The sequence below is a fragment of the Balaenoptera acutorostrata genome, chromosome 15 (genome assembly GCF_949987535.1).
Source record: "Balaenoptera acutorostrata chromosome 15, mBalAcu1.1, whole genome shotgun sequence".
Lineage (NCBI taxonomy): Eukaryota > Metazoa > Chordata > Mammalia > Artiodactyla > Balaenopteridae > Balaenoptera > Balaenoptera acutorostrata.
Window position 1 is genome coordinate 67,154,169 of NC_080078.1, and position 27,563 is coordinate 67,181,731.

Sequence of the window (27,563 nt, forward strand, 5' to 3'; positions counted from 1 at the left end):
CCCTCAGACCTTTGTAAATGCTGCTCCTTTTACCTCAAATAACTGCCCTATTTAACTCCTTTCTCCTTCCCAAGTTAACTAAAACATCACTTCTGTGGACTAGGGCTCTCTTCTTGTTCCGTGTCTTCTTGTTCCCTTGTCCCCACTAGACTGTGAGCATCATGAAAGGAGGTCCCGAGTCTGTTTTTGTTCTTTGCTCTCTTCCCAGTTCCTACAACTGTGAGTGGCATACAGCAGGGGCTCTGCAAACCCATGAAAGAATAAGGAATGCAGGTCAAAGCAAGGAGATATCACCTCTCACTAACTGGTGCTTAGGCGAAGGCTTAAGACTTAGGATAATGACTGGGTATTTAAGTGAAATGGATTTTGTCCTAATAGGATCAGAGAATAAGAGACACTAACAATAAATTAGCTGGTGTTGGGCTTCCCTGGTGGCGCAGTGGTGGAGAATCTGCCTGCCAATGCAGGGGACACGGGTTCGAGCCCTGGTCTGGGAAGATCCCACATGCCGCGGAGCAAATGGGCCCGTGAGCCACAATTACTGAGCCTGCGCATCTGGAGCCTGTGCTCCGCAACAACAGAGGCCGCGACAGTGAGAGGCCCGCGCACCGCGATGAAGAGTGGCCCCCGCTCGCCGCAACTAGAGAAAGCCCTCGCACAGAAACGAAGATCCAACACAGCCATAAATAAATAAAAAAAAAAAAAAAAAAAAAAAAAAAATTAGCTGGTGTTTTACTGGTAGTTAATGCTGAGGCGTATCTCCACACTACTGTTCACTTCCAGATCCTGGCAAAGAATCCTATTTTCTGCTAAGCCTTCCCTGCCTTTTCATTTTTTTATACACTCAAAATATACACAAAGACAAGGGAAAGCTTTTAAGTATGTGCAATCTTATAATGCATATTATTAACAAATATGGAGAACAATGAAAAGAGGTACTTAACCCCTTCTTGCCATGAATCCAGGATTTAGGATGTCCACTCAATATTAAAAGCTAAAGCACACTATAGACAACAGGATATAGAGAATGAGTGGTACTTCCTTCAATTTGGACATGTTGTGATGTGATTTATGTATCCACACGATGCTAAAACACGATCCTAAAATCACCTTCAAAGCCACACTAGAAATCAGTCTCATTCCCTTTACAACCAGGACGACCCCTAAAATGTTTATCGGATTTGGCCCTGAATGACTTTGCGTTGTTTCAAAGCCTGAAAAACATCTTCACAAGAGGAAGGTTTCTCATCACAAAGGATATTTAAAAGAATGGGCCACTAGTTCTGAAGGTCATTCCAAAGCAGAAGTCTCAAGCACTTTGCACATTCTTGGAAAAAGTTTCTATAGGACATTCTTTCAGATGCATAAATTCCATCATTTTAAGAAAAAAATCGAAGTGCTTTATAGTCAGCCAGTTATCTTCAAAGGCAACAGGGCAGATGTCACAGCTTAGCCCGCTGTGCAGCTGCCGTGCACCGGGGCACTCTTCCTGTTTCTCTCCTCTGGAGCATCCTGTGGCAGAAAAGCTGCATAAGGTCACTGACAAGATTTAGAGCAACATGTGCTAGGCTGCTTCCGTAGCTGAAGCTTGAGCAGTTTTCGAGCTGGTGAAGGATCTAATTGTTGCGTGCTTCTCTTCCCTGCAGAGAAAAGGAGCCAAAAAATAAATTTCAATTGAATTCAAATACCATTTATTGAAAACTTACTGTGTGGACACTGTGCCAGACACACAGAAGGGCATTCCAACAACAAATTAGAGCACGTGCCCTCTACGAGATGGCAGTCTGGCAGGAAAGCCAGCTGCAACTACAACCACAATACCATCCAATGAATAATGAAATGAAGGTATGTATAGCACATAATTTAGGGCTGGAGGTGGTCAGGAAAAGTGGTGGATAAGTAATGTCAGTGTCACTTAGTGGATTCTTGAAGAATGAAAAGGGAAAAAAGGCAATGGGTATTTCTTAAGTCTTGGATTTACCCAAACAACACAGTTTGTGGAGATTTAATTCTCAGTCTACTGTGCTTCTGTGGAATTTACATCTACAAATTTCCCATCAACTTTGAGTACCCACAACGTAATAGTTATTGTGAGGGGAAAAGAAACCCCACCAGATATAGGCCTTACCCTCTGAGACCATATGTTTTGAAGGGCAGTGTGTATCCGAAGGGCTATGAGACATAAAACAGTACAAGCTCTGGTCCCCTTCAGACAGGCTTACCGAGCTGTACTGACACCTTCTGGAGGCACTGGGTACTTTCCTCCATAAAGGCATGCAGCTGCTTCATGGATCCCTGCAGTTCGTCCATCTGCAGACAAAAGACAGCTGTCAACTGTAAGGGTCCAGGCATCTTTGAGGCTCCTCAAACATGTCAGGAGAGCTCCTGCTCAGGAGCTTTGCTTTTGCTGTTCTTTCAACCTGGAATGCTTATGCCAGACATCCCCACTCCACTCTTCTCCACACTGCTCTATGCCCCAGCGGGCTGACCTGCACAACCTCCAACAAGATCCCATGTCCTCTGGTTTCTGGGTGGGCTTGGCCAAGAAGGAGCCAAGTGCGAGGGAGCTGAATGAGGCCAGGGTATTTTACCCAGGCCTGCTTCCAGAAGGGTCATCTTGAGTTGGCTGTGTCTCTCAACTGAACGTCATGGCTCTCTCAAAGCATCCCACTATATGACTCCCTGCCAGGTACCACAGTAACTGTTCCTTCCTCCAGCCGACAGGTAATAGCTCAGCTGCCTCTAAGCCCCAGATTACTTTTGGTTTCCTGAAACCCACGCTTTTGTACTTAGCCCCTCTGTAAACAGACTCTCCTTGAATTATCCTATATCAAATGCCATGTGCTTCCTGTTAATACTTGGGTTGATACACTACTCTTCTCCAAAATGTCCTCATGGATCATTCCTCATTTCTTTCAAGTCTTACTAAAGTAGAACCTTAGCAGGACCTTCAACCCCTCTATATAGCAACCTACAGCCCTCCCTCCACCTGATTTATTAGCACTTATCACCATTTATTCGTTTCTTTTCTTCCATTGTCTCTCCATGTTTCCCCAAGGTAGAGTTGAATATCTCTTATCTCATCTAATTACGCATATTCTCCACGTCTTTTAATTTCCAAGGATGACAAGGTAGCAAAGCTGGATAACTCAACAAAAGAAACATGACCCAACTTACCACCAACTCCATACAATCAAAGACTTTATTCTGGTTCTGTAATATTTTCTGGTAGTCAGGCTTTGTATTAAGGACTTCACTCTGGGAAGACCCAAGATATGCTGTAGGTTCCACTTCAACTTCAGTATTTTTGGTTTCAGTTGATCCTCTAAACACAAAACAAAAGAGCTTTCAAATAATTTTATAATCATTTTCTGGGGAAAACAGTAAAGATTACCTAGGGAAAAAACCTCCTAGAAGGCTTTATTAACCTGAATGAATATTCTTCCACCCCACTGAAAGTACAGGCTCTCTAACTAACAGGAGATTCTGAGATCATTATCCAATATTAATATTTTTATACCCCTGGACTCCAGGAAATGCTAGAAGGTTAGCTGACTCCACCTAACAGTAAGGTCCATTTACAAAAAGGACTACACTTGGGGTAAAGCCAAAGCCTGCTATCCTGAAGTCAACGTCTATAATCTTTTACCAAAGAGATGCTGGCCCACTTCAATTATCTAAAATAACTGAATATAGGGAATTCCCTCGAGGTCCAGTGGTTAGGACTCCGTGCTTTCATGGCCGAGGGTGTGGGTTTGATCCCTGGTTGGGGAACTAAGATCTCGTAAGCTGCACGGCGTGTGGCCAAAAAACCCCAACAACAACCACAAACTGAATATAATGGACAGTTCACGAAAACTGATGATGACTCTTTAGTAACAGCTACTACAATTTACTGAGTGCTTACTGGGTGCCAGACACAGCTAAGCACTTTCCATTTAACCTTATTTAACCCTCATAATAACCCAACGAGGTATGAACTAATATGATCCCCATTTTCAAATGAGGCACTTCAGATTGCCTAAGGTCACAGAAGTAAGGAGCAGTTAGGATTTGAATAGAGACAGTCTGCTTCCAGAAGCATTCCTCTTAACTATTAAGCTATGCCCCATCAAAAGTTTTTATTCTGAAACTGCCATCTTATACATTATCTATCTTCATAAATAGAACATTTAAAGGGTGAAGAAAGTAACTAATAACCATCAATGCTTAGACTGGGGGAGTTTTTCAAACTGTGTTCCTCAAAGCACCTCTCTACTAAGAGGCCACTTTTGCAATTACTATTTTGGCTAATGTTTTATAGTTACATTTCTAGCTAAGATTCTGTTTGGGAAAAAAAGCTTAAAATCACTGGTTTGGATGGTAAAATGAAATCAAAATCTAGCACTTACCCATTTTCTTATGCCTTCAAGACCCAGACAAAGATCCTCTCTCTCCTACACATCATCTTCCATTACCCATTTCATGTCTGTATCTCCGTGAAGGCCCTGGCCAGGGTTCTCACCCATACCTGCAGCTCAAAGGCCATGTGCTCACTGAAGTCCCTTGATACTGTTCTTGGCCCAGCCCCAGGTTGCCAGGTACAGGGCAGAAATGTGCCTGTCTACCCCAGGATGTGGAATGGCAGCCAAGGACACAGAACAGAGGCAATTCTGTTCTTTGACTGAAAATAGTGACAACTCTTCCTTCCCTTCCCCCTCACTCTCCATTTACAAAGTGCTAATATACACGTTACAGGGATTTGGTGAGTTGATTGGCCTCTAAGAATGGATTCATCGTTCAATTTGTGCTAACAGAACTGAAATCAATTCAAATCAAATTCCACAAGGTAAAAGCTTCCTATTTCCTGTCACAGATCTAACCTGGATATGATCTCTTCAGCCTCCTCCTGGTAGTGCAGCAAGAGCTGATCCCAACTCTGACGTTCTAAAGAAAACCTATAGGAACAGAAAAAAATTCAGTTAATTTTTTATCATCTCACTCTGAATCACTCAGGGCAACAATAAGTGTATTAGGTGTCTACTCTGGTTCTAAGATATGAATAAAAAGGTCATAAAAGGATGAGAAAGCATGACCAATTCAGAGGCTATTAATTTAATCAAATCAAACATGAGTTCTTAATATCAAATCCACATCTTTAGTCTCTAGACTCCATTCTATGAAACTGGCCATCAGTACAGCCCATAAAATCCCAGTGTGCAGCTGTCTAACTTCCAGTGTGGATAAACTAGTATTGACACACTGAACAGGATGTTTACTATTCCTTTTTCCCAGGTTTAGTTATTTTTCCCAGATGAATTTAGATTTTCCAACAAAGGTTCACTCATTTTCACTTACTTGGTTATATATTCCTTCATCTCAGCCACTGATGTTTCCAGAGACAAATCTGGTGCTCTTCTAGAATACAGACAGGATGATGAGATTAACACAAACCTTCCAAGAGCACTTGCTATGGACACCTTACATAATTTTAATGGCAATAAAACATGTTCAGAATTTATCTTTTTTTTTTTTTAAAACGTTTCTGAAGATTTAAATTTATTTATTTATTAAAAAAGTTTTCTTTAATTTATTTTTTTTGGCTGCGTTGGGTCTTCCTTGCTGTATGCAGGCTTTCTCTAGTACCGCTGAGCAGGGGCTTCGTTGTGGTGTGCGGGCTTCTCATTGCAGTGGCTTCTCTTGCTGCACAGCACGGGCTCTAGGCACACGGGCTCAGTAGTTGTGGTACACGGGCTCTAGAGCAGAGGCTCAGTAGTTGTGGTGCATGGGCTTAGCTGCTCTGTGCCCATGTGGGATCTTCCTGGACCAGGGCTCGAACCTGTGTCCCCTGCATTGGCAGGCAGATTCTTAACCACTGCGCCACTAGAGAAGTCCCAGAATTTATCTTTCAACAAATATTTATTCTTGGGCTCTATTTCACTTTTGCACCAGGTAACAGCTTTCTCAGTGGTCTCTTCATCATTTATTTCTCTCACCAATTCTAATTCGCACACAGCCAGATTAACCTTTCTTAAAATGTTCCTTTAATTTTTTTCCTTGCTTAAAAATTCTGTGACCCTCCACTGCATTCAGAAGAAAAGCCAAAACTCCTTAACCTGGCACTTAAGGTTCACTTAAGGTTCTGGCTCTGTCCAGCTCATTAACTTTGATTCCAATTACCCTTTATCTATTGTCTCATATAATGCCATTCAGCATCAAACATCTGAGGGTTTCAATCTCCAAAGTTTTGTTCACGCCGTTTTTTAGCCTCTTCCCTTCCCAGTAATCAAAACCTTAACATCTTTTAAGAATCAACAATACTTTTCCATATAACCATCTTGTATTTCCACTTAAACTGAAGCTACTGGTTGGATATGTTTTACTTAAACCAATGCCTCGGCTCTGCAGGGCGATTAATCCTAAAGGAAAAGCAGGAGGCATTGAAAATGCCAAAATTTTGCAGATGTACTTGGTACTCTACCTGGCAAAAGCAAATCAGTTGTGTCACAGTTCGTGTTTTTTCTACCAAGGCCTGTGAAAAACAGCCTCTATCACCTCTGGCTGAGATGCAGCAGCCTGTGGCTTAAATATACTGCATTAAGTTATGGGAATTTAAACCTTATTGCTGTTTCATTACCATGCAGAGGCCAAATATGAGCAAAAGAATAGCATCCTATATTAATCTTCCAAAGACTGGTTATGGGTAACCCAAGTGATTGTATTATAGTTTAATTAATGGAATAAGAAGGGAATAAATAGCTTCAGTGCTGCCTGATAAATGTAATTCTCTCATGGTAAGATATGTACAGTGAAGAACAATAAAGGAGCACTGATGGAAAAAAAAAAAATATATATATATTGTATTAAAAGAGAAGCTACGTTGAACTAAAATATTTTTCATTTCCTGAATAGTAATGTTAATTCTAAGGATCCACAGAAAGGTAGACCTTTGTGAAGTCAAAAGTGTAAGCCCAAGTTACATGATTTGTTACAGGCAGTGGGTAGAGGGTTGGGTGCTGCCCCTGAAGAGGAACGACCAGTTTGGGGGTGCGACTGCAAAATTTCTCCTAATATTCTTGCTTGCCAACAGCTAAAGAACATAAATTTATCTCCAACTTGCATGGCTAGCGAAGACCCGAAGAGCACTTTTCCTCTCATCTTTCCATGGCTGGTTCCTTCTCACTATCCAGGTCTCATAGGTCTCAGTGCAAAGGTCAAATCACCAGAGGACTTCTCTGAACACTCTAGCTAAAGTTGCCCACCCCTCAAGTCACTCTCATATTTACTGACTTCTTAGATTATCACTATCTGAAATCATTATTTTCTATGTATTTGTTTGACCGTCTCTCCTATTACAATGTATAAGAAGAGAGATCTTGTTTGATTATTTACCACTATTTATCTCCAGCTTCTAGAAGAGCCTGGTACATAGGGGATGCTGGATAAACGTTTGTTGAGTGCATGAACAACTGTCTAATTAAAATAAAAAGTTTTATTTCTCCAAAGAAGACATACAGATGGCCAACAGGCACATGAAAAGATGCTCAACATCGCTAATTATTAGAGAAATGCAAATCAAAACTACAATGAGGTATCACCTCATACCATCAGAATGGCCATCATTAAAAAGTCTACAGGGAGTTCCCTGGTCTCCTAGTGGTTAGGATTTCACTGCTGTGGCCTGGGTTCAATCCCTGGTTGGGGAACTGAGACCTCACAAGCCGCGTGGTGAGAAAAAAAAAGTCTACAAATAATAAATGCTGGAGAGGGTGTGTTAAAAGGGGAACCCTCCTAACACTGTTGGTGGGATGTAAGTTGGTGCAGCTACTATGGAGAACAGTATGGAGGTTCCTTAGAAAACTAAAAATAGAATTACCATATGATCCAGCAACCCCACTCCTGGGCATATGTCCAGAAAAGATGAAAACTCTAATTCAAAAAGATACATGCATCCCAATGTTCATAGCAGCACTATTTACAATAGCCAAGACATGGAACCAACCTAAGTGTCCATCGACAGATGAATAAACATGTGGCGTATGTGTATACAAACACACACACACACACACACACACACACACAATGGAGTATTTACTCAGCCATAAAAAATAATGAAATAATGCTATTTGCAGCAACATGGATGGACCTAGAGATTATCATACTAAGTAAGTCAGACAAAGAAAGACAAATTCCATATGATATCACTTATATATGGAATCTAAAATACAACACAAATGACTTATTTACAAAACAGAAACAGACTCACAGACATAGAAAACAAACTTATGGGGGACTCCCCTGGTGGTCCATTGGTAAAGAATCCGCCTTACAATGCAGGGGACGCGGGTTTGATCCCTGTTAGGGAGCTAAGATTCCACATGCCGCAGAGCAACTAAGCCCACGCACCACAACTACTGAGCCTGCGCGCCCCGGAGCCTGTGCACCACAACTAGAGAAGAGAAAACCTGCACAGCTAGAGAGAAACCCGCGTGCCCCAATGAAAGATCCTGCATGCCTCAATGAAGATCCTGCGTGCTGCAACTAAGACCCAACACAGCCAAAAAAAAAAATAATAATAATAATAATAAATGTAAAAATCTTTAAAAAAAGAAAAAAGAAAACAAACTTATGGTTACCAAAGGGGAAAGGGGGTGGGGAGAGATAAATTAGGAGTTTGGGATTAGCAGATACAAACTAGTGTATATAAAATAGATAAACAAGGTCCTACTGTATAGCACAGGGAACTATATTCAATATCCTGTAATAAACCATAATGGAAAAGAATATATGTATATGTAACTGAATCACTTTGCTGTACATCAGAAACTAATACAACATTGTAAATCAACTATACTTTAATTAAAAATTTTTTTAGGGACTTCCCTGGTGGTCCAGTGGCTAAGACTCTGCAACCCCAATGAAGGGGGCCCGGGTTCGATCCTTGGTCAGGGAACTAGATCCCACATGCCGCAACGAAGATCCACACACGGCAACAAAGATCCCGCGTGCCGCAACTAAGACCCAGTGCAGCCAAATAAATAAATATTAAAAAAACAATTTTTTTAATAAATAAATAAAAAGTCCTAATTCAATTATAATTTTGGACAGAAGGGGAATTGCTCTTACCCTTCTGAATCTTCAAAACATTTTTGTAGAGTTCCATCACTTTCCAGTCTGTCTGCAAAATGTTTCAATTCTTCAGAAAGAGAAGATGCTAGACAGAATAGAATAAAATTATATGTTATAAAATAAAGAGAATATAAATTTTCACAGTGAGCTGCTGACAAAGATATAACATACTTAATGTGGTCCCAGCTCTAGGGTCCCCTGTTACATTCTCACCCATTTAAAAAAGTGGTATAAATATGCAGGAAGATTTTATCTTTTTCCTTTGGATAGGTATAGATAAAATGAAAGACAACTCCTCTTTATAACATTTATAATAGTGTTTTTGACACTTGACTGGTGAAAAAGCAGTTAAAAAGATGTATCTGCACGGACATTTCATTCTTTTCAAGAGATTTGATCTGCTGGCACTGGGTGGAAGAACATATTACAGAAGTCAGGCAATGGGCAAGAGTGTAATGAGAAATGTTGGAGGCAAATAAAGAATTATGGGCATAATAAGGTAAAAACAGGTCTCTGCTTAAATATGGAAGAGTTCACAATTAAATTCAGGTGAGGAATGCAGAGGGGAAAAGATATGTTAAACAGCTATCAAAATAACCTGGGCATATCTACTCTAATTATGGTGGTAGTGCAGTTCTGAGATAAATAGCTTTAACTGACTAAGTAAGTTAAGTCCGAGTTCATGTATTTTCTAGGTCTTTTAAGTGGGTAACACTGAGTATTTCTGACCTGGATGATTGTGTAATGACACTGTAAGGAGAATAGCTACTTTCTGGAAAGCTGAAAACTGATTCCTGGGAAAGAATATTTGTAACTTACATCACAGACAAACAGCTAATTTCCTTAATATATAAAGAGTTCCTACAAAATCAATATAAAAGAGCCAATATCCCAATTTTCAAAAATGAACAAAGGATATGGACAGACAATACACAGAAAATAAAGCACAAATGGCTCTCCTCTAAAAATATGAAAAAATTATTATCCTCTTCAAAAGAAAAAGAAACACAGATTAGAAGTACAAAAAAATACCTTTTATCACCAATAGTAAAAAATCTAAACTTTTAGTTACAGTATAATTACACTAGTTAATTTCCAATCTAGAAATTTATCTTACTTTTACTTGAATATGTGCCAACAGGCTTGTATAAAAAGGTATTCATTATCCATTCATTGCAACAGTAGAAGACTGAAAACAACTCTAAAAGTCCATCAGTAAAAAACTGGTTAAATCAAATATGGTACATTTATAAAATGGTGTATCATGTAGCTACTAAAATGTCAAGACAGCTCTGTAAGTGTGATATAGAACTATCTGCAAGATAAATTAAGTTAAAAAAAAACACAAGGTAAAGAACAGTGTAGAGTGGTTTTACTCATTTGATTTCAATGGATAAATGTTTAGAAATGCAATAAATCTCTCTGCAAGGATACACAAGAAGCTGGTGACTGCAGTTTCCTCTGGGAGGAAAGAACTGTGATTGGGGTCACAGTGGAAGAAAGGCTCACTTTTTTCACTTTTGGACCTTCTGAACTTCATAAACATATATTCTTATTTTTTTAATGCAACTCCCCAAAAAAGGAGGGGAGCTGGTTTTGTGAGGCAGCAGTTCCTGTAAATGGGGATCCTGAGAATGGGGCTTCAATTGACCCTCATAGAAGGTACAGACCAAGGTCAAAGCTCACTTGTCTAGTCTTAGTAACTTACCTTTGGCTCTAAAACTTTCAAGACTGAAGCCCTCAGTGCCCCTTAGGAAAGGTTCAAGTTTCTGAACAGAGAACTAAATAAAAAAAAGCATTTTCAGTACAACAACCAAGATTTCCCAGGCCAGTCCCGAGTTCATGTAATTTTATGATGTTTAATAAATGTGAGTAAACATGATTTAATTCTACACCTAAGATTTTTCATATAAACAAAACAAAATGAGACAATCAAAAGGTAAGGGAAAAACTCTTTGTTGCCTAGACTATATGATTTGATTTTTGATTCAGGAAAAAAAATGGTCATTTAATTCACACAAATTACTTGCTTATCTAAACTGATGTGATCACCAGTCAGCCAGATAATACCAACTTAGAATGCAGTCAGACCTCAAACGACTGCTTAAACTTAGATTTGACCTCCACTCACTGTAAATTCCCATCGTTTGCTGCCAGTGAGCAAAATATACTAGATCGGGGAAATCTGACTGTTAAGTGCTCAGCGACAGCAGCACCGATGGGACTGGTAGAGCCTAGTCCAGAGACAGATCAGCTCCCGGGATTAAAGCTGGCTTTTAAATTAATCCCACTAGAGAGAAATATCTTTTACCCTTTACCGATAAATCACACAGTATTGATCTCTCTTTGGGGATGTCATAGTAACAGTTTAAAAAAAAAAAGAGGGCTTCCCTGGTGGCGCAGTGGTTGAGAATCTGCCTGCCAATGCAGGAGACACGGGTTCGAGACCTGGTCTGGGAGGATCCCACATGCCGCGGAGCGGCTGGGCCCGTGAGCCACAACTACTGTGCCTGCGCGTCTGGAGCCTGCGCTCCGCAACAGAGAGGCCACAGCAGTGAGAGGCCCGCGCACTGCGATGAAGTGGCCCCCGCTTGCCACAACTAGAGAAAGCCCTCGCACACAAACGAAGACCCAACACAGCCATAAATAAAATAAATAAATAAATAAAATTAAAAAAAAAAAAAGAAAATAGAAAAAGAAAGCATTTCCCAATCCTGAGACTCTCACCTGGAAACTGGAAAGCAGGAGACAGCCCAGCCGTTTCCTTTCTGCTATGTTGACACTGATGGATCTGCAGAGCTCTAACATAAAATATCACCATATTGAAGGAGATGGATACTTACACAGTTAGCAAAGTAAAAAAAACTGAAAAATTCCCTCCCCCTTGATGCGGTCCAACTTAAGAAAACCCAAGCAGCCTTCTCTAATTAAAGGGAGAATTCATATATAGTCACATCTAATTTGTTCAAGATCACCAAAGAATGACATTTACCCATCTGTGCATCCTAACTTTGAAAAGTTATAAGAACCTTTTGTGTACTACATTAAAATCTTGTCTTGCTAAACAACGTAGATTAAAAAAAAAAAATTTAACTCCTTTTATGTTTTATATTCACCATTTGAAGAAAGGAGGTGGGAATATTTCAGTATTTCTATGACAGGCACTGCAGTGTGCTTTAAATACACTGTCTTGGGACTTCCCTGGCAGTCCAGTGGTTAAAGACTCCGTGCTCCCAGTGAAGGGGGCGTGGGTTTGATCCCTGGTCGGCGAAGTAAGATTCCACATGCTGTGTGGTACAGCCATGAATGAATGAATGAATAAATACATACATACCTACATACACTGTCTTAAGAATCTTCTTATAAACTATGAGCTCCATTTTACGGATGGGGAAATTGAAGCTCAGAGGGGATATAACTTGTTTGAAGCCAGAGACTGGTGGAGCCAGAATTCAACCCCAAGTCCATCACCAAAACCTGTTTTCCCACTAATACCATGCTGCCTCTCTATAATGACCTAATGATACATTAACAGTAATTTGTTGAACATCTGCTATCTAAAAGGCATTTTATTAAACGCTATACACACCTCATTAAAACTTGAGGCAAGTATCTTATCTGGGTGAATCTTTTTTTATTTTTTTCCCCACACCGCCCGGCATGTGGGATCTTCCAAGACCAGGGATCGAACCACTGCCCGCTGCAGTGGAAACATGGAGTCTTAACCACTGGACCACCAGGGAAGCCCCAAGTATCTTATCAACTCCATTTGACAAAGGTTAGGTAATAGGTAACTTGCCCAAGGTCACACAGTGAGTCAGCCAGAACTGAACGGGCATTTTACATAATTATGCCACTGAATCCTCAAACAACTAGAAGACATAGATACTGTTTTTTCAATTATGTTCATTTAAAAACATCAACCATTATACAGCAAAGGAAATTTGCTTTGAGAATTGGGAGAGATACATGTCTTCTTGCCCTCCAGCTTCAGCTGGCTGTGTTTTTAAAGTTCTTTCGTGCCCTCTCTTGATTACTTCTCCTTGCTTTTAGTCATGAAAAACAGGATACCTTCTGCCTATAACCAAAGAAACTTGGCAAGTGGCTGGTAGTGACCAGGAGATAACAAATCTTATTATGCATCAGTAATTTTCTATTGCACAGGATTTTAGGCCCACGTGCTCTGGAACAGAGATGCAGGTTAGGGCAATCTTAGGAAACTGAAGTTTCTTGGCACGTCCATGGAGTAAAGTGCATGAGCCTAATCGTGGTAGCAATTTTCTGATATGCTACATGGCTGTTTTTACCCAGAATTCCTGCTAAACATCAGACCATCTGGAAGTGAGGTGATGTCTTTAAAATAATCACTACAGCTTAACACTTGAGCTATTTATTTACCGTGTGCCAAGTACTGTGCTCTATATCAACTCATTTAATTCTCACACAACCCCGTAAGATAGGTATTATTTCATCCCGTTTACTGATGAGGACCGTAGGCAAAGGAGGTTAAGGGACCTGCTCAAGATCACACAGCTAGTAAGGTCTTCCTGAAATGTGTTACTTTCCATATTAAATCTTGTACTTCAATGCTTACTGAGATGCTATTATTATAAATTCACACAAAATCACATTCAAATACAGCATGTCTAAAAAACTAGGTTTTTACCCTAGATATTTTTATGTGTCCTTCCCTCTGCGACATTTTCAGTTATAAAGCCTAAAATCAGGTAGCGACCCATCCACCTTCTGTTCTGCTTAAGGATATGAGGCCGAAAGCCACAGGAAGAAATCTTTACTTCTAGCAAAGGCGAATGTTGAACATTCACTTAGCAGAGGTGAATGTTGAACAACCATAAATCAGATTTTCTGTTCATGGTATAGATGACAGTGGGTAGCTAATAACATGATACAAATAGCAATGATACTGAATACTTACTAGGTGTTTGACATCAGTACTTATAATCTTAGGATACTCCTACAGATGAGGAAACTGAAGCTCAGAGAGATTTGCTCAGTCACATAGCTAGTAAGCAGCAAAGTCAAGTCTATCTGTCTGCCGTACCTCACTGCCTCTTATCTGAGCTGGAACTCCACTGTTTTATGTACATGGCACCCCACCTGTGATGCCCTGATGAAAGGGAGGCAGTGACTTCCGCCGGTTCGTTTCTTTCATACTTGCTCGCCGCCAGGACTGCCTCCTGTCTTGATGACGGGCACACTGTTCTTGGGGGGACAAATGAAGGGACCTGGAATGAAGTCCTTCCTGGTGGCTGAGATCACAACTTTCCCCTTTTTTAGGGCTAGAGCCAAGGTGAATCTGTTCCTTTGAAACGCCTTCAGTCATCTCCAGGGAGGTGGACGAATTACCACACGCTTCCGCAGGGTTGGGATCTGATTCCAATTGACGATCATGAGTCTTAGATGCCACTGGTTCCTCTTCTAGCACTTGTTATAAAAAAGTCAAAATACAGAATCAAACCCATCACAACTAAGTATCTGTGCAAAAAAGTGGAAAAAGGAAATGTATGCCCCAGATCATGGAAACACTGAGGAAGGATCTCTGCAAATACGTGAATAAGTGCTTTCAAATCCACCAGGAGCCAGGAAAGTATTTAGGTAAAGCTCAGGAACCTGAACCCAAGAGGTACTGAATTTCACTACAGTACTCACCTTCTACAGTCTCTGATCTAGAAGTCATCCTGGGTGGAGAACCCTGAAAACAGGAAAATGAGGTGATCTGTTCTCCACATTTCAGTCCCAGTCTTGCTGGGGCTTTACTACCCCAGAATCGGCCTTGTGCTTTCTAGTCTCTTTGAACTGCCCCACTTTGCCCCATCAAATTCTACCTGCCTGACAAGGCCCAGTCCAACCCCACCTCACCCACCTCCTCCAGAGAACATCTGCACAGCTCACCACCTCCTGTTCTCAATTTCTACAGAATTCATCACTAGAAATACTCACCTTAACATGTACCCCATCTTATTTCCCAATTATTTTGTGTTTAACAAGTGCCTAAGTGCATAATTCAGTTGATGGCATTATGATCTACATGGTCTTCAAAACATGAAAAAAATCACATTATCCTTGATTAATTCTACAGATCCAAAGGCCTGTTCATTCTACTTCCAACAGTCTCTAAAACTCTTCCCCGTTTCCAGTTATCGATTTAGATCAGATCTCGTAATTTCTACCACTCTCCCCCACCTCCCCCAAGAATCTAACAGTCTCTCCACTGGTTTTTCCTACATGCAGCATTGCTCCTCTCCAATCCATTCTTATTTATTTTACTTTTGGCCGCGCCGTTTGTGGGATCTTAGTTCCCCCGCCAGGGACTGAACCCTGGCCCTCACAGTGACAGCGCGGAGTCCTAACCATCGGACCGCTGGGGAATTCCCTCCAATCCATTCTTTAGACAGCAGCAGAGATTCCTCCAGTGTACTCAACACCTTCCAGACGCTAGTCCTAACTAGTACCCATTCCTGCTTTCTCCTGCCACTCCCATTCCACGCACCACTTTGCACTCTTTGCACACATTGCCTGTAAAGCTTATTCATCCTTCCCAATCGAGCTCAAGTGTGAAGCTTTCACACCACTTCTCTTTGGCAGAGTTGGCTGCTCCACCCCTAGGTCTCCCTAGCACTGGCTGTAAAGTCTGTTTACGTGTCTGCCTCCCCGGCCAGACTGTATTTCTAGAGCCTGTTACAGACAACTAACGGATTGGAAAAGGGCAGGGACATGACTGAGGCATCTCTACATCGTCCATGCTTCCCCCGCCCCCATCCCCAACAGAAATTGGTACGTTGCGGGGTGCTTAGTAAAGAGAAATGAATATATGCGAAGGGACAACATGGCAAAGATAACAAAACAACGAGGGGGAGATCGAGGATCTACATCGCCCCAGTTACGACTGTATCACTCAGATGAAAGCCTGGATAATAGCAGCAATCACTGTCGCCCGTTAAGCGCTTATTACATTCCAGGACCTGGGTGTGTATGCAAACAATTTACTTGCATCACTATCCTGTTAATCCTTTCCACAGCTCTGTAAGTACCATCATCAATTCCACGTTGCAGATAGGAGAACTGAGGTTGAGAGGGACAAAAGCCTGGCCCAAACTTGTTGTGCGACCAGCCTGGAGCAGAGGCTAAATTCCAACCCCGGCCTGCGACCCACCCCCAGCCTTCAACCACTGTTCTGGAGTTTAGACCGCTGGCTCGGCAAACAGGCCCCGACCGAGAGGCGCCTCCCGGCCTCGGGTCTCCTCTTACCCGGAGGTGGCTGCAGAGCCCCCCTAGTCCCCGTTGTCGGGGGTGACGACGGGTTGGGTCTGGGCTGGGCCGAGGTGTCCGACCCCAAAGAGGATGGTGCGCGGGTGAGCGGGGCCGCGTCCAGGGAGACGTCTGCGACTTCCTGACCTCAGAGCGACGCCCGTCCAGCCCAAAGCCTCCGTCCCCGAAAAACAAGGTCGCAGGCCACTCTCCGCGGCCCCGGGTGACCCCCGCACGCCCTGCACCAAAGCGGAGGCTCCTTCCTGGTCTGGGCCCGCTGGGCGATCCGCCACCCGCGCCAGCCCCGCCTCCGGTAAAACTCCCGCCAGACGAGGGCGCATGCGCGGCCGGCGGCCGGCGGCCTCCAGGGCTCGCGCACGCGCACGCGCAGAACGCCGGCTTCCCTCAAGGTGCATGCGCAAACTGGTGTTCAAGACGTTGCCCCGCCCGCTTTGTCCAAGTTCTTCCCACCCTAGACTTTGCCATGTTACACCTCTTCAGCTACGCCACGCCCAGGGAGTCACTAACTGGGTCCCGTCACACCAGCGTATCCTTTGCGCCCAGTATGCTTAGAGCCTTTCTAAGATGGGGAACAGAGGTCCAGAGAGGTACTTGCCAAAGGAATACAGTGCATTAGCGGGTGGGCAGTGATGCCTGCTCCGTCGCTAGGCCATGGTCACCCCTCCTTTTATCTTCTTAACGCTGAAAATGTGGACCATGACTCTCACACTTTTTCCAGTCCTGCTCTAGTACATGTTCTCCCCTTGTGGTCCCTTCTATACTTGACGAAGTTCAAGAACTCTCCTTTGTAACCTCACTGCAGGCCAGCCCCTCCCCAAACTGCTTGCCTCTCCTCTCATCATCCCCCGTTGCTTCTACTCCTTTGCTCAAGCCATTCCCTCTGCCTGGGAAGCCCTTCAAGCCTTTTGTTTTTGGCAAAATTCTCCGATTTTAAGCCTCAGCTGAGGATTCATCTCTCTCAGCCTTCTCTGAGGCGCCAAGCTGAAAAGCAGATCCCCCTTCTGTGCTCCCAGGAGCCCAGCCTGTGCCTGGTCCACTATCCCTTGCTGGCTTGGGTGCTCCCAGATAGCAGACTGCTGCTTCAGCATCCAGCATGATGCCATCAGAATGTCCCCTTGCATGTGCAGTCCTTTGGGATCTGAAACCTGCAAGTGTTGAATTACAAGCAGTCCACAGAGGCTGAAAGAAGGGTTGGTGAGCAGCAGCTGGAACGTGACTGTGGTCATCCTTCTATAGCAGCTGTGGTCCTTGGAAGAGTTTTCTGGTGGTAGGCAGAAATCTGCCTTCCTGAAATTTCCACCATGTGGTTCCAGCATGTTGGCTCCCAACAGACATCTGAAAGCAGAGATTTGCTCTTTATTCCCTGAATATCACTTTCTAGAGCCCAGTTCCTTCTCTGCTCACCCCGCTCCTTCAACTACTACTTGCTTGTCAATATCCCAAGAACAGAACACAGCCAGAACTGGCCGTCCTGGGGCACAGTGGGTATACTGCTTCATGGCATCCAGACCCAGTACATCCTCTATGTCCTTTCCCTGCTTTCAGTTCTTATGTGGCTCCCGACTGTCCACAGGATGTGGACACTCCTTCACTCATAAGGCCCTGCGTGATCTGACCCAGCCTCTTTCATCGCGCCAGTGACTTCTTTCAGTTCCCCAGTTCTGCTCTTCTTTCTACTAGGCTTTCACACATGCCGTTCCCTCCACCTGGAACATGTCCTTTCCGTCTCCTGCCTACAGCACGCCATCATCTCCTTCATCTGGTCGTCTCAACCTTAGGTATCAGTTCAGATGTCCCTCTGCAGCCTTTGCTGATTCTTCCTAGCTCCCTGAGCACCCTGGGCTCCCCCTGGCCATTGACATTTGCTTTCCTGTTTTTCAGGCCCATATATTGTTATCCTCAATGCCTAGCACAGGCCTGGCTATTGTTAGGCCCTCAAAAAAGAGGAGATCTGTGTAATTTTCATGTGGTTGCTGGCTTCCAAGATGGCCCCTAATGTTCCCCACTTCCTGGTCTTCATACCCTTGTATAATCCTCTCCCACAAGGAATAGGGCTAATCTGTATAACCAATAAGATACTGCAGAAATGACAGTGTATGATTTTCAAGGTTTAGTCATAAAAGACATTGTAACTTCTACCCTCCTTTCCCGTATATCACTTGCTCTGGGGGAAGCCAGCTGCCATGTTGTGAGGATGCTCAAGCAGCCCTATGGAGAGGGCCACCTGGGGAGGAACTGAGGCCTCTTGCCAACACTGACTTGCCAGGCATATGAGTGAGCCACCTTGTGGATCTTCCAGCCCCAATCACGCCTTCACATGATTGCAGCCTGACTGACACTTGACTGCACCCTCAGGAGACCCTGAGTCAGAACTACTCAGCTCCCGAATTCCTGACCCACAGCATCTGTGATATAATAAATGTTTGGGGATAATTAATTCTACTGTAATAGATAATTAATCCATGTCCTTTTCTATGATAAATTTTTGAAAGTCTTTTGTAGAAAGTTTCAATTCCTTTTTTTTTTTGGCCACACTGTGAGGTTTGCAGGATCCTAGTTCCCTGACCAGGGATTCAAACCTGTGCCCCCTGCAGTGGAAGCGTGGAGTCCTAACCACTGGACCTCCAGGGAATTCCCTCAATTCCATTTTTGATGACTCTGCATTTGTTTCTCAGTGGCCATATCACCCTTCATGGGAGACTCTGAGGTGTCAGCAGTCAGTAGCCAGGAACCCCTGGTGGCTCCTCCCAAGTGACCCCAAACCAGCCAGCTGGCTGTGGCATTCCCAGGGCTCCTTCATTCCCAGGCAACTGGGTGTGGGGTAGAGTCAAGTTTCCAATCTGCTGAGCACCCCACCCACCCAAAACGAGAAATCAGAGAAGAGGCCAAGTCCATGGAAACTGTTCATATGACATACTTTATTTCCAATCTACAACCATTAAAAACGCTTTGTAAGTTTACACTGTACAGTTATTCTCATGTCTGAAATAAGACACGGGGGCAAGGAGAGCTGGCGGATTGGACCATGGTTGTCCTAGCACCCAATCCATCCTGGGAAAGAGCCTTTTGAAGACAGGAGTGGGGAGGAGAAATAGCGGACAGGAGAGGTGGACAGTTTGGCCCAAGGATGCCCTTAGTCCCTTCCCTCCCAAAGGCCTTTCCCTGGGGAACCCTTAGGGCCCACAGCTGCAGGGTCCACACCAGGAAAACAGGATGGTCAGGAAGGGGGCTTCACAGTATTGGCGGGGTTTGGGGAGGGGGTCCAGGATGAGGAGGAGGGACAGCTTCTGGCTCTCTTCCCCAGCTGCTGGGGGTCGGAGCTGTTTTTTGGCACTGTCTACAAGGTCTCCCTAGAGGTGAGAGAAGGAGGAAGAGGAGCTCGCTGGGGATTTAGGAGTCTTTCTTTGAGGAGTTGTTTCTTTCCATTTGAAGAGAGGCCATAAGCCTATGGTGAGGTTCCCAAGGGATAAACGGTCAGGGTCTTTTGTCTCCCACCCCCTCCCCAGGACGCCCACCTGCTGCCTGGCTGGCACAACCCTACACAATCTTTTGTAAAACCCAGACAAGTAGGAGAAGTGGGTAAAACTGGAAACAAGCCAGGGGCAAGGAAAGGAAAAATGTATGCCTTCTCCCAGTCCCCCAGTTTCCAGGAAGAGGAGAACATAGTTTTGTTTTGCTTTGGGTAGGGGCAGGGAGGGTTCGCAATCTCTCAGGAGTCCAGATGAGATTGGTGTTTCCTGTTCCTGGTCAGGGCCAGCCTCAGTCCCTCACCAGGCCACACTATTTGCTGGTCTAGATCAGCAGGTGGCAAACTCCTGTGTATATCAGAATCACCTGGAGGGCTTGTTAAACCCCAGCTTGCTGGCCATCCCCCGCCCCCCAAGGTTCTGTTCCATAGGTCTTGAGTGGGCCCAATACTTTGCATGTCTATCAAGTGCCCAGGTGATGCTTCTGCTTCTTTGAGAACCTCCAGGCATCTCATCCTCAGCAACCTGGTTCCCCAAGACAGTGCCAGGGAGCTGGGCAACAGCTGGCAAGGCCCTGCCTTAGAGGCACCAAAATATCTGGGAAGCTGCTGGGAACAGACTTGTGGTGAGCCCCCCTGTGCGGAGAAGTAAGCTAAGGCACAGAGATCAGTGGCGGAGCTGAGAGAGGAGCCAGGATACCGGGGCCCAGTGGACAGAGGATGGTGATGCAGGACTCCAAAACATGAGGGGTGCTCTGGGGCCCTAAGGATCATCCCCGTGCTTATTATAAAATCATACAACCAGCCAAACACAGAGAAGTTAAGACATCTCCTGGGCCAGGTCTCCAGACTCCTGGCTGAGGTTCCTTTTCATGAGAGCAGTTTGAGTGGTATCAGAATGGAGAGTGACAAGGTGGCCAGGCCCTGACGACTTCAGCCCTTCAAGGATGCTTAGGGGAAACCAAAGCTCCTTTCCTTAGACCCTGGGGTCCAGGGGTCTAGTGAAGGGCAGGAAGGGAGTGGAGTAGGGCTGATGGGATACACAAGGTAGGGTCCAAGAAGAGTGCAGGAGGGGTGGGGAAGAGCCCTGGGCAGGGGACTCAGGCCCAGCATCATGTCACCAGTCCCCTTCCGTTCTTGGGTCTGTGGACTTTGCAAACACTCTTGGGAGGGGTAAGGGGTAGTGCCAGGGTGGCCTACAGGTTCTGCCAGGGCAAGCTGTTCCAGAGGCCGTGAGGTCCAGGGGAGAGTGGAGAGTATGGGGGATGTCAAATGGACAGACAGATGGACAGATGGCCAGGGAGAGAAGAACCCAAGCCAGGCTGTATCTACTTTCCAAACAAGGCCATGTGGGACTGGGCAGGATAGAGGAGGCCAAAATGGGGGATCCAAGTTCCCCCCTAATTCCCAGTGGAAAGTGTTGGGGTCTTGCTGGGAGGCTGTGGACAGAAGAAAATAGGGCTCAAGGGTGGGATGGGGGGATGTCTTTCTGGGCTTGGGGGGGTGGTCACTGGGGCCAAGTCCAGCCTGAGGCATTGGGGAAAGGTTCCCCCTTCGGTGTGAGGAAACACAAAATAAAACAGAACCCAGGGAATACAACCAGATCTGCAAGCAAACATCCAGAGTTGGGAGACCACAGACACGGGAGGATGGGTATGTGAGGCTGAGGGGACAGGGAGGGGTTTGCTGAGGTTACAGGGAAATCCACGGGAGACGCGTGGAGCTGGGGAGGCCGTTCTGGGAGGGCTGAGGGATGGGTGCTACCAGGAAGCCTGGTGCTCAGAAGAGGAAAACCTGGCCATGGGTCAGGGCCACTCAGTCTGCTGGTGGGAATCAGCTGGAGAAGAGGAGGCAGGAGGAGGGGAAGCTTTGGAGGAAGATGATAAAAGAGAGGATGGGTGGGCAGTGGGGAGCGAACAGACTGAGCCCAGAGAGAGGAAGGGGTTCAACCAAGACCACGGAATGGTAGGTGGGGGGTGTCTCACTCACCACTCGGGATGCAGAACCTGATGGGAGTCAGGAAGCCTGGGTTCTGGTCCTGATTCTGCCTTTAACCTGCTGTCTGACCTTGGGTGAGCCACTCTCTCCCTTCTCTGGGCCTGATTCCTCATCCAAAAAAGTGAGGGGGTTCGACACAAAAGGACAAATACTGTATGTATGATTCCACTTATATGAGGTGCTTAGACTAGGCAAATTCATAGAGACAGAAAGTAGAACAGAGGTTACAGGGGCTGGGGGGGAGGGATGGGGAGTTATTGTTTAGTGGGTATAGAGTTTCAGTTTGGGGTGATAAAAAGTTCTGGAAGTGGAGAGTGTATCAATACAACATTGTGAACGTATTTAAAGCCACTTAAAAATGGCTATGTCTTATGTATGTTTTGCCACAATTTTTTAAAAAGTGAGGGGGTAGGTCCAGTTTATTTTTCTTTCTATTCACTAAGACTAGTGAGGGGTGTATCACCCCTAGGGCCAGGGCACCAGGAGGCTGGTGTGGGAACAATGAGTGTGATCAGACCACTTTCCATGGGTGTAGAACCTTATGCTTTCCCAGGCGTATTCACAGGCACAGTACTGTATTTGGTCCTCAGCACAGCCATGCAAGGACATTCTCCCACTTTATAGCTGGAGGAACTGAGGTACAGACTAGCCACATGCTCCGGGGCCAAGGTCGTTCAAGTTGGTGGCCGTTTATTATTATCTTAAAAATAGTGACCTGGAAACCATCTTTGCATCTTAGGTTCACACTGCAACCGGCTTAGTGGACTTTGAAGGAAGGACACATGCTCGAAATTAGCAGCAGAAGAGTTTGTCTCCTGGGGCAACTATGGTTACATCCCATGACTGGATGATGACATGCTTCCCTTTTTACCGTGATGTGCTTCCCTTTTTACTGTGGCTGCCAGGAAACTCAAGAGTAAAATTTAATTGCAGGATTATGGGAATCACGTCAGATAGATTTGGGGAATGATAATTCCTCTTGCTTTTTGACTTTCTTTGTTTTTTTGTTTTTTGTTTTTTTTTGGCTGTGCCGCGAGGCATTCGGGATCTTAGTTCCCCAACCAGGGATCGAACCTGTAACCCCTGCAGTGGAAGCACAGAGTCTTAACCACTGGACCGCCAAGAAAGTTCCTGACTTTCTTTTTTTCTGTTGTCTTACTGATCCTTATGACTAAGATTGTAAATTGCCTCCAGTGCTTTTTGGAAATTCTCAGCATAATTAACCCAAATCAGAGCTGGCTTGAGGACCAGGTCCCCTAATTACCAGCTCAGTGCTCTTTTTAAGATATAACATCATGGTTATCTGGTTAAAAATAGATGGCCTAACGGTCAGGGCTGTGAACCTCAATGGTGTGGCCACTGGTACTCAGGATCTCCCTGGGAATTTGTTAGATACGTGGATTCCTGGCCCAGAGGCTGAGGCGGGTCCCAGGAAGCTGCATTTTGGACATGCCCTAAGAGGATTCTGATGCAGGGAGTCCCCACACCACCCTCTGGGACACACGGGTCCAGTGATTCAGAGTGGACTGGTTTTATGTCTGGGTTGGGCAGTGGCATATTCTTGGTGTCCTATACCCACACAAAGCCCCCAGTGGGGCAGTGGGTTGACACAGCAAGCAGGACAGAGTTGGGTTGGGGGATCCAGTAGACCCAGGCTCTAATCTAAACTTGATGACTTCCCAGTTAGGTGACTCAGGGATGAGACCTGCACTTCAGTTTCCTCATCTGTAAAATAGGAGCACTAACCCCTATCCTGCCGAGGTTGCCTCCCAGAGTTGGCCCTTAGAAGTCTGAAGGAGATGTGGCATGGGGAAGCAATTTCTAAATAGCAACGTGCTCTAGGAGAGGTGTACGGGGTCGGGGGGGGTGATGCTGGTGGGGCTGGAAGGCTGGCAAAGCTGGGGTGGGGAGGACCCCATTCTAGATGGGAGAGGAGAGGGAGGAAGGGCCTGGAAGTTGGATGGGCAAGAGGAGAACAGGCCGGGTGACGAAACCATGAAAGGTGCATGGGGGCAGGCAAGAGGGAGCCGTGTGGCAATTAGGGTGTAAGAGGATCAAGTCTTGGGCCCTCAACTTTGTCACCTGGGAGAGCAGCTGGTAGAAGGGCGTCCCTGGGGAGACCAAGGGGCGGGGCCATTTTGAGCAAGACCTCTTGGAGGAGTTTTTAAAATTGGTCAGCCTTTGGTGGGGAAAGAATTAGCAGGGGGCGGGGAAGGGCTGCCAGGGTGACAGGGACTCGGATACTGATGCTTTGTACATGCAGGACACTGATGCACCAAAGCGGTTCAACTTTCATTTCAAATACAGACGTCATTGCCCCCAGGAGGGTTTAATTTGGCTCTGGGAAGAGGTCAGACATAGGAAACACAAGATCGTCCAGTTTGGGGTCAACCATGCCAACTGGTCTCCCATTTCCCCTCAACCAACTCGTGCCAACACAATGGATCCAAGCCTAGGGGTCTGTAGGGAATTAGGACCCCAGGGTTCCTTGGGACTTTGGCTGCAGAGAATAGAGATGGGGAAAGGAAAAAGAAGGCTAGAGGAGGAGGAGGAAGAGAAGGAAGAAGAAGCTGCTAGGAGTAAAAAGGTAATGGGTAGCAGGAAGGGGAAGAAAGGGGGAAAGGACAGTGTCCCTTCCTGGGACCCAATGCTCCAGGGGAGTCCCCACAGAGGGCCAGGCAGTTTTCTGCTTTGGGAATGTTACCAAGACTTAAAAAGGCATTTGAAGAAACAAACTTAGAAATTACATTCCAAAAGAGTAGAGAGTTTTTACAAACCAACCCCCCACCCCAAAAAAGAAAACACAACCGTTACTAATTAAAATGCTAAAAACCAAACCAAACCAATATTTACACGTAACATTTTCAACCCCATCAAGCCCCACGTCCAGAGGCTTCTGTAGGAACAGGGATGAGTGACCTTGCACAGTGGCATGCAGGAAGCAGAAACTGGGACTTTATTGAAAACCAAGATCTGGGGTCTCTGACACTCACTGGCTGAGGGCTGGGTGGCCAGGCTCTAAGACAATGAGAATGCAAGGACAATCTTGGGTGAGAACGACGATAAGGCTGAGCGGTCCGCAGGGTTCAGGTCTCACGAGGATTTCTCCCCAAGGCTAGAAGCACAGCCTCCCTGGCCCTCTGCAGCTCTGGGAAGTGCCAGAGGCCTCTGGTGGCTTGTGGCCTTGTGTGAATCCCCTCACTTGGAGATAACCTTGGAGGGGACCCCTGACCTCTTGGGTGGGAGCAGTGGCATCCTAGAGGGGATTGGCCCATGGCTCCATCAGCCTGCCTGCTCTGCCCACACAGGTCACTATGGCATGAGGAAGTGGCTGCTTGCACTAACGTAACCCCAAGTTCTGCTGATAGGGAATGGCGATGAAGGAATTTGGGTAACTGGTCCAGGTGCCCCAGAAAGGGCAAGACCGGGAGCTGGTGGGTGGGAGCGCAGAGGCATCTCCTGAGTCCTGGGGGCAAATTAGCCAAGCTGCTGGCTTTTGGTCTTCCTGATGGCAAATTCACAGATAAGCCACTTTATCCTGGTGTTTCCACTCTGAGCCCCCAGCCTGTAACAGGCAGATGTGTGGGCATGTGTGTAAACAAAACGGGTTCACTGGCACCAAGGGGGAGGCCATCTGAGTACACCTCCCCCATCACCACACTGCAGTGAGCCAAGGTGCAATCCATCCGATGGCTCAGGCAGCTCACATGGGACATGGGGAAGGGCGGGCAGTGGAGTTGGGGCTGGGAGGCGAGCCAGGAGAGCCCATAAGGCTAAGGAGAGAGGCTGGTGAAAAAGCTGGCAGGCTGGTGTGAACTGAGGCAGGCTGGCAGACACTCTCAGATCCATGTGCAAAGCTGCAATAAACAACATTCTCGAAGTTCAGTCCTGTTTTCCTGCGAGTTCTCACTTGGGGAACTTGGAGAGATCTCCATGCTCTTGATAAAGCCTTAGTAATCCGTGTTTGACTCATTGAAACAAAAAAGGTGTCAGAGGGAGGGAGGAAAATGAGAAAGAAAATGGAGAATGTTTAGGAAGTGGTCCAGCCCTCCACCCTGTCTGTGAGCGTTTACAGACTCACGGCTGGGGGTTGGGCAAGTACCGGGTACTGAGTGTAAAGTGGTGCTCTGAGGCCAAAGGGTCAGCAGTTTTGGGGGAGCAGGCTGCAGGGCTCCCGCTTTGTTGGGGGGCCCTCCAAAGCTGACCTGGAGACCAGAGCTCGGCTGCTGAGTTGCCTCATCCACACAGAGGACCCTGCGCCTGTCCATCGTCTTAAAGCCTTGCATTGTCCCAGTGGCGAGAGTACATGTATCAACCTCCAATAAATTACCTTAGGGGCTTTGGGGTAAGTTAAATTATTAAAATAAAGTAAAACCACCTTAAATATTTATAGTAAGAAAAATTCAAATAAACAACCTAGGCAAGAAATGTGTTTCCAGGCCCCAGTCTATTGCCATGTCCTGGGGCACTGGCTTCTCAGAATGCTCCTCGGCCTGACCTGGCCATCTGGGAGTCTCTTACTGGGAACGTCTTTGCCCTCCACCAGCTGCAGGATGTAAACACAGTGGAGATGTGGTGCCCCTCCAGGGTGCCAGGGAAAGAGACCCCAGCGATCAAGGCAGTGGGCAATTAGGCATTTATTTATCTGTGCACCAGGTCTTGAGATGGACTTTACCTATTTCTGTCCTCAAGGAGTCTCCTGGGAAGGTTGGGGCCCCCCACATCACCTTGGCAAGAAAGGCAGTTCCAGTGGCTCCCCTACCCTGAGCCCCTCGTCTTCTAGTCCTTGCTGCATCCAAGCTACAGGCAGGGAGATCCAGGGCTCCAGGATTCCAAGCAGATACTTGACCCTGGTTACTGCCCTATCATATCCCCTAGAGCCACAGCAATCCAGAGCAGCAGGGCTGGGAGGAGGAGGCGGTGGAGGGAAGAAATGGACGGGGTGATGCCCATTTCAGCTCCACCAAGAACCCCAAGTTGAGCCCTAGAGCAAAGCCTGTTCTTCTCATTGGTGTTTCCTCCCCATGAAGAGGGATGTGGTTGGCAGGGAACGTCTCTGTGAGCCCTTTTCCCTGAGGGGCATGGCCGGAAGTGTATCCTTTCCTTGGCTCCTCTGAGAAGTGGGTGTGGCTAGAACCAGGCAAGGCTCTCCCTTATGACCCAGGGATCAGCTCCCAACGGATCAGCTCCCATGGGATCTCTCTGGAGATGCTTCTGAAGCCCAGTTTTGGTCTTTCTCCCACTCGCTGCCTTCCCCTGGGAAGTCAGAGATCGCCACCCAGCAGTCAGCAGGAGGCCCCGCTTTACCTGGATGGGAAAGCTCTTCTGCGGTGGTGGTGCAGCTGCTGGCCCTCCTGGGCGAGAGATGCAGGGGGCGCGGGCCCCTCACCTCGTCTCCTCTCCGCGGGTTCCCTTTGGCTGTCCAGGGACTGGGCTGGTTGAGGTGGGGAGCTCGGCTGCTCTGTCACTCGCTGGGGGGGGCTGCCCTCTCCTCCCCACCCCAGGCGCACTCTGAAGGGTGCAGCCTGCACTTGGAAGGAGAGTGGCGGACGGCAGAGCGGGATGGCCGGGCGAAGCAGGAGGCGAGAGACTGGGCGCTACAGTCACACACGGCATCCTGGGAGGAGGGAGGAAGAAGTCGGGAGGAGCCAGGAGGCACTGCCCACCCAGGGACTGGGTGGCCAGGCAAGGAATCTGGACT

At 46.1% G+C, this 27,563-nt stretch overlaps 2 protein-coding genes across 7 annotated transcripts in view; both read right to left on the bottom strand.

The window, feature by feature from the left end:
- Nucleotides 1-880: 880 nt before the first annotated feature.
- DSN1 (DSN1 component of MIS12 kinetochore complex) lies at nucleotides 881-17,259 on the bottom strand. 4 transcript variants are annotated; one of them, XM_057529461.1, is made up of 11 exons: nucleotides 16,378-17,259; nucleotides 14,779-14,821; nucleotides 14,227-14,547; nucleotides 11,836-11,909; nucleotides 10,817-10,889; nucleotides 9,106-9,193; nucleotides 5,338-5,397; nucleotides 4,863-4,937; nucleotides 3,178-3,325; nucleotides 2,223-2,310; nucleotides 881-1,640 (listed from the first exon to the last, which is right to left on the bottom strand). In XM_057529461.1, exons 2-11 carry the CDS (start codon nucleotides 14,804-14,806, stop codon nucleotides 1,537-1,539), a joined length of 1,059 nt encoding a protein of 352 aa, XP_057385444.1. In that variant the 5' UTR covers nucleotides 14,807-14,821; nucleotides 16,378-17,259; the 3' UTR covers nucleotides 881-1,536. The 4 variants fall into 4 exon arrangements, with proteins under 4 accessions (XP_057385444.1, XP_007193229.2, XP_007193230.2 ...); XM_007193167.3 differs by having other exon boundaries at nucleotides 14,227-14,553; nucleotides 16,378-17,256; XM_007193168.2 differs by lacking the exon at nucleotides 14,227-14,547 and having other exon boundaries at nucleotides 16,378-17,257.
- A 2,037-nt stretch (nucleotides 17,260-19,296) lies between these two features.
- The window catches only part of SOGA1 (suppressor of glucose, autophagy associated 1), a 72,155-nt gene continuing 63,888 nt past the window's right edge, over nucleotides 19,297-27,563 (bottom strand). For all 3 annotated transcript variants that reach the window (XM_057528437.1, XM_007193165.3, XM_007193166.2), the window contains one exon: nucleotides 19,297-27,479. In XM_057528437.1, coding sequence (XP_057384420.1) covers nucleotides 27,327-27,479 — 153 coding nt within the window. In that variant the 3' untranslated portion in view covers nucleotides 19,297-27,326. The remainder of the gene's footprint in view (nucleotides 27,480-27,563) is intronic.

Bases quoted from the DNA above. Each gene is read 5' to 3' on its own strand.
- DSN1 (XM_007193167.3), bottom strand. From the start codon at position 14,806: ATGACTTCTAGATCAGAGACTGTAGAAG. The intron at 10,890-11,835 runs GTGAGAGTCTCA...TTTTTTATTTAG, and splicing joins TCCTGCTTTCCAGTTTCCAG to TTCTCTGTTCAGAAACTTGA. The intron at 3,326-4,862 runs GTTAGATCTGTG...TTTTGTGTTTAG, and splicing joins GCTGAAGAGATCATATCCAG to AGGATCAACTGAAACCAAAA.